Source organism: Cynoglossus semilaevis, chromosome 8 (genome assembly GCF_000523025.1).
Source record: "Cynoglossus semilaevis isolate Cse_v1.0 chromosome 8, Cse_v1.0, whole genome shotgun sequence".
Lineage (NCBI taxonomy): Eukaryota > Metazoa > Chordata > Actinopteri > Pleuronectiformes > Cynoglossidae > Cynoglossus > Cynoglossus semilaevis.
In genome coordinates this window covers 5,501,716-5,511,555 of record NC_024314.1, presented here as the reverse complement: position 1 = coordinate 5,511,555, position 9,840 = coordinate 5,501,716, and the positions used below count along the sequence as shown (strand labels likewise).

Here is a 9,840-nt window from a genome sequence, read left to right as displayed (position 1 = left end):
TTATTTTTCCACAATGAGCTTTTAATTGAATAATTTAAGTGAATTAAACTCAGAAGCCCAGTATACATTTCACTGGGCGTAGGAAGACTTCTACAGAGGTCAAAGATTTGTCTTTATTCATCCCTTTAAGAGAAATAGCAGTTTAATCATGAGCATCTGTGCAGAAGGAAAAAAGAAATGACAGAAAGGAAATCATTGTTAACTGAGACAACAATCACATCGATGCCTCCTTATACCCATAGACTAGTAACAGCAGATAAATATCCATCGCTATATTCTATCAAAAAGAACTTTGTATAAAAATAAGCAGGTTTGTTCAGCCTGGCTGTTTCCTATTATACCTCTTATATTGACTCTAGGCTTTGTACACGATAAACCTCGTCCCCGTCACTGTGGTCTGCTCCTTATTAAAGGGCTCAGGTGGGAAAACATCAAACCTGAAAAATAATAATCAGTAGAAATGATAGACTTGACCCTTTTAATGATGGAAAGTCGTGTGATTAGGAGCAAAGAGTTTACATACAGAACCTTCTCGGAAGGTAGACAGCATAATAAAATTGTAGGATTGGGTTAGGGTTGGGCAGTGTTTCTCAAATGGTGAGTGGCGACCCAAAAGTCAGTCACAGGGATTTAAATGGTGGCTGGACCTGATAATTCAATAAATATTATTCTTTATTCATTTATTCAGAAGGACAAAAATAAATCCAGTGTTTGACCAGGGCGTCCATCCACTCCAAGATTGTCCTTCAGAGGACTAGACAAAAAGACCGTTTAGCCCAAGGTGATTCATTTGCTTCTGAAATAATTGTGTCAGAATAAAAAGCCAAACTGTGTCCAAAGGTGTAGGATCTTTGTACGTATAGATTTTTTCTTTTTACACTTTACAAATGACAGCATAAAAAGAAATATCATGTGGAGTCATAAAATACAGCCAAAAGTAAAATGTCTTTTAGAAAAGTATTAAAGACTGTGACGACATGAAATCAATAAATGGAGCAAAAAAAGGGGTTGGGGGGTGGAGGAGGGTCGAGCAGTACAGAAATGCAGCCAAGCGTGGTGAATATTATTTCCATTAATCTATATAGCAGGTCATATAGTCTGATTTCAAATACTTTTTTATTTTATGATTGATTTATTAAGGACAATAAGAGCAATTTTAAAACAACTACAGGTTGTGATTAATCGTATTGGGGGGATCATGGTAATATTACTGACAATATATTTATATAAAACAAAAGACAAAGCTCCCTTACTTTGGTATAAAAAGTGACATCATTTATCCCTAATCCTGTCATTATATACAGTCACTGTTGCCTTTGAATTAAACAGTAACATTTGGATGAGAATGAAAATATTTGGTCATACTGACCAGGGGTCTGGATAAAAAAAGCTAATCTTATTATTAGTTTATTGTTATTTTAATTTTTATTATAAAAAGTCAATGAGAGTCTAATCTGTCCAGTGTAGCAGAATATTCTGACATGTATGAAGACACCAAACTTGTATTTCACTTCTTTAGTTTGCATCAAAGAGGGAAATTAAGCATTCAACTTTGTTTTTACATTTTATTTTTAAATTGATTCAAGTGGAAGAAAGCTAAAAGCTACGAGGCTCAAACCTTGGATTAGGTTTGGAGGAGGTTTCTTGCTGCTGAAACCAACAAGGTCGACCGCGTACTGTTCACTTACAGTGTGCATTTGTGAGACCGGCTAGAAGAAAGTGACGACATCTAGATGCTGGTGAACTTTTTAATCCATTTAACGGGTGGTTATAGAAGACTTACATTACTGGTTAACCAGTTTCATTTAGAACTAAGTTACGTCACATAACGCCTCGGAGTATAAAGCAACAAATATTCATCTGCAGACAGTGAAAATATATTTTCTGCAGTTTGCATCTGAACTACCACTTTGAAGAGAGTCTGTTTTGCTCAGATGCCTTATTAAGAAGCAGTTTCTAACTACGGCATCAGGGAGGTCAGGGTTATTGGTTATTAGGTAAAGTGTTTACAGCCGTTCAGGAATAGTTAAAAAATGAAAACCACTCAGGATTTCCTCTTTCTACGGCACATTATCTCTAACACAAATCTCCGTCCCCTGAACTGTGTGAAGGATGTGCATAGTTTCAAATATAAAGAACAGATGAACAGATTAAGTGTGAGGTGTTTTTAAGGGCATTTTTACAGATGTGTTTTGTTTCTTTATGAAAAAGTAAAGATCTATATAAGGTGCACCTCTTATTGAGGGGGTTACAAAATACAACATCTTATCAGTAAATATCTGGAATATTGCAACTTCTTTCTTGCAAAAAAAAAAAAAAAGTTTTGTGCAACTCCTCTCTGTTTGTGCTTTAGATCTGTTTCACCTGATTCACTAGAAATGCATGTTTGGTCAGAACCTCCTAATCATGAAGTTGGTGACGTGTGCGAATAATATTTTTATGTTGTCCAGTGTGTACTGTATTTCTACAACATGAAATAGTGCAGTCAGTTTTGCCCGTTCTCCCTCCGTTGGTAGATTTGAGGATCTCACCAGTATCACAACAAGGGCGTCGTGCTGTGTTGTTTTCAGTGGCTCGTTCTTTTATCATGGCTCATTGCATTTGAATGCTGCAGTGCATGAATTTTCAATGTGTCACTGAACACAGGTCGGGCAAATGATGCAGTGTGGGCAGCTGTGAAGATAAGCCTTCTATCAATGTTATTTACGTCCAAGATTAAGATTAAGAAAAAGAAAGAAAGTTCTACTTCTGTAAAGAGGCATCATTTTTGGAAACTGATACTGCACATGAAACGCAACTTACTGTATCTAAGCGATGTATTTACACTCATAACAGTTTGTAATGCCGCTTATTAAATACCTTTTACATAAAATAACCATGTGGAAAAAAAGATTCAAGTTTCCATAAAGGAAAAAGCTCTTTCTTCGGCCTTTTTCCTTGATTGCAGACATTTCTTACCAGTCACTCTCCTCCTGTTCTTGCACAGCTCCTTTTACATCAACTCTTTATTGTGTTGCGTTGTGTCATTTGCAAACTTTCACAGTAGTCAGTTCCTATGGCACTTTGCATTGTTCAACATTATTACCCTTGGGAAAAGTCATCAAACACTGACCGTGGGTCAGTGGGTAGATGTCATATTTCCGACTCCCTCCGATACGACCTTTGATCCAGTGCCCTCGGCTGTAGGCGTTCAAACTCATGCCGACTGTTTCGGTCTGGACTCAGGTTGGCCAGCGCTCTGCTTCCACCGCCCACATCCTCCTCCTCTTCGTCCCGGTTGAGGAAGGCCAGCTCATTTTCGTAGCAGAAGGTGTTGGAGCTGGGGACTAGGAACTTGTTCTCCACCATGTCCTTGGCACTGCAGCGCGGGGTGGACGGCACCTCGTATGTTTTGTGAAAGTGAGAATAATCCACCTTGTAAATGTTTTTCTCCTCAAACAAGACCGGCTCAAACCTGTGACCCCAAAGGATCTCAGAGGCCAGGTAGGAGCTGCGCGCCTGAGTGGTCATGGCAGTTGCTTCGACCATACCCTCCAAGATGACAACAATCTCAAAGTCTGCTGTGTCCAAGTCCTGGTTGCTGATCCCAAAAAGTGGACTCTCCTCATCTATCTCATGGAGAATGGTGATGGGTGAAACCAGGAAAATCCTGTCCAAACCTTTGTCAAAGCCCACATTAATGTCTATTTGGTCTAAGGGGATATATTCCCCTTCGTCTGTTATCCGAGGTTTGATGAGCTGCGCTCTGACGTGGGCCTCCACTATGTGGCTCCGGCGAAGGTTGCCTACCCTCCACATGAGACACAGCTTCCTGTCCCTCATGGCAATGACAGCATTGTGGCTGAACAACAGCGTTTGCGCCCGCTTCTTGGGCCTCGCCATTTTGGCCATGATGGCGCCAATCATAAAGCAGTCAATGATGCAGCCCACTATGGACTGGAAGACCACCATAAACACGGCCACCGGGCACTCCTCCGTCACACAGCGGTAACCGTAGCCTATGGTCGACTGTGTTTCAATGGAGAACAGAAAAGCAGCCACGAATCCGTTGACTTGTAGAACACATGGAGTGAAGTTGTCATCTCCCGCTGGATTATCAAGATCACCGTGCAACAAAGCGATGACCCAGAAGGCCAACCCGAAGACCAGCCAGGAGACGACGAACACCAGGGTGAAGACTACCAGCATCCATCGCCAACGAATGTCGACACATGTAGTAAAGATGTCAGCCATGTAACGCTGTGACTTCTCGTCCATGTTGGTGAACTGCACATTACACTGGCCGTTCTTCTTGACAAAGCGGTTGCGGCACTTGCGGCGTGTGTGGATCTTGCCATTGCCAAAGCCGTTCATGCCATGCATGGTAGTGAGGCGGAGGCCCTCTTCTTCAGACGACACAATGCTGTAGCGGTTGATTCCTCCCACACTCATGCTCCGGGAAGAGCCTCCAGCAGCAGAGTGGAGCAGAAGGACAAGGCCTCGAGTCCCGATGTGTGACTGTGGCCTTCAGAACTCGATCACTGGCTGAGCGTCATGGTAGTGAGTCATAGACAGAGAGCCGAGTGGGAGTCCGTGGTTTTTTGGTCTCTCTAAAGTGTGACAGGAGAAGAAAACAAAGTGAGCAACTTTCTGTGTCGCATCAGGGATAAACAATAACCAAAGACCTAACCATGCAAATCTGAACAGACTCCTGAAAAACTCCAACCGGCCTTTTGTCTTTCAGTTCTGACTGTCTGTGTAAATATCCACTGGTTGTAAGGATTGCAGCTGTCAGCTTGGAATTACTGCAGATTTGTTGTTTTTGTTGGATATTCTTAGCAACGAGTGCTGATCTGTACAGCTCAGCTTGTGTTCTACAATGTTGGAAGTACAGAAAATACACCGGGACACATAAAGAATTTTGCACAAAGACTGTGTTTTTTAGTGCACAGTGGCCTTCTTGTTTTCTTTTCTATTTTTTTAGATGAAGTGGGAAAAAAAAGATTTTTTTTAAGCAGTGCCGATACATTCACGCATGTCGTCAAAGTTGTTTACAAATCTTGGTTTCCACCAGCACTAGAATCATATTGGTGATAAACTTGAATCAGCAGTTGTCTCTGTTCTAATAGGGAGCGAATTGAAAATCCTTTATGTAGAGGGTCTACACTGAAGGGTCCTCGGGTCGTTTGATGTCAGCTGGAGAACAGACAGCTGTCCTGGGTGACACATGGCTCTCCCTTTGCTGCTTTTCTTTTTTGCATTACAAAGAAAGTCTGGAGTGAAGACTGATCAGGTCGTCAGCCAGCAGATGGTAATTATTGTGTAATAAATACTATAATTAAAGTGAAAGTCACTGGCTGTACCCAGATAGACGTCTGAGAGAGTGAAAAAGACTGACATGTGTGTCACACTCAGGCTTTTTGGAGGCACACAAAGATAGTACGCAATGTATATGTGTGTGTGTGTGTGTGTGTAATGAAAGTAAACTTCTCTCTGCCCCTTATTGCTTACACATGCATTTATAGATGCACCATTTGGCCCAATTCTGTACATTTTTTGTAGTATTATAAATCATAATGTGACAATGTGGTAAATCTAAAGCGCCCTCTCATGGTACACTACATGCAGTAAGTAGGATAGACTTCTCTCTTGTGTTATGGCCTTTGACATGGCCAGTTAAATTAGCCTACAGCAAACACAGTTCAGCTGTTGGACCTGATGAGGCAGCAGGTAACTTGGCTTTTGCACTTGACGTGTAACCTAAGGGTAAGGGCCTGTCCGAAGCCCCTCTGGGCGCTGACAGCTTTTATCACTTATCTTTTGACGTGTCTGTGTCTGACTTGACAGGTCACATGTGTTTCCTCCGAGTCACCGATGCCCTTTTGTCTGCCACACACTCACTCTGATTCCATCATCACGTACACTATTTCAGGTTGAATATCTACCAGTCAGATTACCTCCTGCGTAAGATTAGATTTGTCCCTTAGGTGACAAACACCTCTTTGTATCTGAAAAACCACAACATAGACACATGTTATGTTCTATTTTTTTTTATCTACTTTCAAATGTTCTCTTTGCCTTTGACAGAATGACTCTAACTCCCAGAAGAGCTCAGCTGTTCCTGCTAAATTTACAGTCGCACAGAAAAATTACTGTATTTTTAGAAACTTCAATTTGTTTAAATGTAATAATGAAACATACTCTTTAATCCTTTTGACACTTGATTTACACCGATCATTTGGTTTTGTTCTACACAGTGCAGCGTCTAGACTGTGGTACTCAGCATAAATGGGATGAATCCTATCCTGAATTTCACCTCCACTCTACACCTGAGCAGCTCGCCAAGGCTCAGGATCTCCACGTCAAACTGTAGTTATGCAGTGGCAGGTGTCAGATGAATTGGCACAATGAAAGTAAAAACCCTCACGGTCATTAGATATGTCTCTTAGAGTTACATCAGAAAAGAATCTTTTCAAATCTGATTCTCACTCCGACAGGCTGAGCGTGTCAGCTCTGAGTCGACACTCGAGTGCTTAAAGATTAATCTCTGTCCCCGGCTTGGATTTGTCAGCGTCGTTTACCTGCAGAATAGAGATCGACAGTGGCAGAGACAGATGAGCAGCTGTAAATCTGAGCTTCCCTCCATTCTGTTAACAATAATAAATACTCCAGGAGTTTGATAACATCAACAGTTGGTCTGTGTCCAGATCACATGAAGATGTTGCTACAAACCACTTTGTCCATTTCTTATATACAGTCTTTTCTAACACCAGCAGCAGCTTCACACCAGAAACCACAGTCCTGGACAGTTCAACGACTAGATACTCTGTGATTTGTGCTGCTCACAGACAAACTCTCAAATTCGGAGCATTTTTGTCTAAAAATACATTTTCAGAAATGTCTGTCGAAGAATGAGTTCAAATGTGTTGAGGTTGTCAAGTTTTATTCCCTGTTTCCAGAGGTGGTAAAAGCATATTACAGCCCTGCGTCTTAGATTTGTTTTCTTGCTCTGAGACAGTGGACTGATGGTCGTTTCACTGCTTTATGCAACCCACCCCTCCTCCTCACCCCTCCCTCCCATAACCTTTTGTGACCTAGACTGTAGTGTGTCCTCTCGGAGAACTGAGCGGTGCAGCCGCAGGGTTGGGATGATGCGGTTGATTAGGACGAAGAGACCAAATAATTGGATGTTCACGATAATAGTGGGGTTTTAGAGGAACAATAAGGCGGAGTGGTGGAGGGTGCTTCGTCTCAAGACAAGCTTGTGGGAACCTGAGCCACCTCTGCCATACTGGGCCCCCTCCCAAGGCCATTGTGAGGGAAGAGTCGAGGGCTCAGGTGTCATTGTATTTTCCTATAGCTCACCATGCGGAACTCATCTCATCTCAAGTGACCTACAGGTATTTTCCTATAGAAAGCAACACCACTTACCATGAAGGGTGACTTTCATGGTAGCAGCATGTCACATTAACATGTTTTCTTTCACTATTTCCTGTTGTTGTGACTTGGACTTTCTTCTCTGTGCTGAGAGTTAGCTCTTCAGAACAGATGTCTTTCCTTTCCTGCTGCACCTGTAGCTATACATCTGGTTCAATTCTTGTATTTTACAATAACAAAGACATTCTCATCATCATCCTCATCATCATATGCAGGACACTTTGTCATGTTGCATGGTACACTGCTGCACAGCAAGCTCTTTATGTTGGCTGCCCCCGTCCTACTACTGTTCCAAATTAGTCAATAAAGATTTGTGTCTCAAATGGAACTGAGTTCAAATAAGGAGCAGAAGAAGGGTCTTTGATCTGCAGACAAAGCTGCATATTACCTGTCCTGTCTCCTTTATCCTCTCACATTAGCCTCTTTTATGGACACAATAATGTCTGCACAACCGTCAGCAGCGCTTCATCCATTAACCCCTGCTGATGACCCTCCTCCAGTGTTATTATCCATCAAATCGTGTTTATAAAATTGTTAAGCCATAGATAAATAAATAAGGACAGATATTATTATAAAAAAGACAATGGATAAATCCCATTAGTCACATTTTGTAAATAAATTAATAAACTGAAACGTTATTTTTTAAATCCAAGTAAAAAATATTGTCCAAAATCATCAACTGACAATATTATCATCATTGAACCATCTATGTCACAGTGATTTATAGGGAATTATATATGGATAAATATTGAATTCATGGGTTTTTCTTAAGCAAAATAGTCAGGATCACGGTGTGGAACCCACAGGCCTTATTATTGGTCCGGTACAAAAGCAGTGATCAACACTTACTGTTCTCTTCACCCAAATTATTAATCATAACCACTCATAATACTGTGCCTATAAGTCACAACAAAAGAGAGTCAATACTCTGTGACGACATCACTACAGTTTACAGGTAAACATTTTTTTTGTCCCTTTCTCACCTGAATTTTCACTTCCTTGCGCTTCACGTGGACGTGGAAGGAAGAAGTTGAGGGTTGTCTCTTCACTCCCGGTGTCCCCTCATGAACTAAGTCTAAGGCATACTTAGCATCTGTCCCTGCAGCTGCTTCGTCCTCCTCTTCCTCTGTGCATTACTCTAACACAGGAGGAAACCACTCCACCATATTCAGAGGAAGACACAGACCCCGCTTTACACTCTTCATCCTTTCATATGTGACCGGGCAACAAGGCTGAAGCAGAACGACCCCCGGGCCAAGCTGCTGCTGCTGCTGCTGCTGCTGCTGCTGCTCACTCAGTGCTGGCTCTGTTAAACAGGTGTGCTGTGTCTAATGAGAAGTGTCCCCAGGAAAAGTCAGGTTTTTGTATTTCCATCTTTTAGGACTAAATCTTCAGCAGCTCCTCGTGTCATCCTCATCTGTTCCAACATGACATCTGCCAAGTCTTCTCATGTCCCTCTGGAAAAACAGCACAGTATTCCCTTTTCCACTTACTCACTGACCAGCAGTCTGTATGAATCTGTTGCAATGTGATCTAGTTGAACTGCTGTTCTCTCTCTAGCTCTCTCTCACTCTCTCTCTCTCTCTCTCTAGCTCTCTTTCTGTGTCTCTTTATCAACTTTCTCTCTGTCTATTTCTTGCTCCCTCCCTCCTGTGGTGTCACAGAAGCTGCCATTTGCAGGCTCTCTTTTCCTTCCTCCCTCTCCTCTCCCTCCATCCCTCTTTTCTCCTCCCCCTTTCTTCTCTCTCCCTTTTCCTCCCTCCCTCGCTCCCTCCCACATCATGGCACCACCAGTTGACAGCAACTTGATGCACAGACGTATCATTGAGCGAACGCAGGCAGACAAGCGACCATTGTATTGGATCCCTTGTTAATCAAGAGTAAATGGAGGTGGCATTATGAGGAGGACAATGATTTTCCCCCAAACACTGTCAACCAATCACAGCTGTCACCACTTCCTTTCACACTCCGACACCTGCGGTGGAACCGTGGTGTTTCATTAGGGTTCCTCCAGTAGAACAGTGTTAATTCACCTGACCTTTGCACTGTAGATGAGAGTATTGACCACAGGTCGTGCCTCGGACCTGGATCTTTTTCACCCGCGGTCCTCCTAATGAAGGACGGCGCTCCACAGACAGAGCAGAGAGTTTCTGGAAGCATCACCCTGACTGACCATCCAAAAAAGTCTGTCAGGAAAACCCAGGGCGTTATATGTAAAGTGTTTTTTTTATTGGTCTATCAACTCAGAGTGACGCTCCCCGTCGAGGACATTATGTTACACTTGACAGTCGCAAAGTGTGTCATTATCCTCAGAGCTGACTGAGTAACTCCCTTTTTTGCGTCTTTTCAGAGGACCAGTCATCAGTCAAATGCAAAAAGAGATGACAATTAGTATTCAGGGAGGGTCGGGGGGTGGTGGTGGCT

The 9,840-nt window shown here is 42.4% G+C and overlaps 1 protein-coding gene across 1 annotated transcript; it reads right to left on the bottom strand.

Moving 5' to 3' along the window:
* Positions 1-9,027, bottom strand: kcnj12a (potassium inwardly rectifying channel subfamily J member 12a). Its single transcript, XM_008314260.3, has 2 exons — positions 8,400-9,027; positions 1-4,589 (listed from the first exon to the last, which is right to left on the bottom strand). The coding sequence occupies exon 2, from the start codon at positions 4,429-4,431 to the stop codon at positions 3,133-3,135; it is 1,299 nt and encodes a 432-aa protein (XP_008312482.1). The 5' UTR covers positions 4,432-4,589; positions 8,400-9,027; the 3' UTR covers positions 1-3,132.
* Positions 9,028-9,840: the final 813 nt, after the last annotated feature.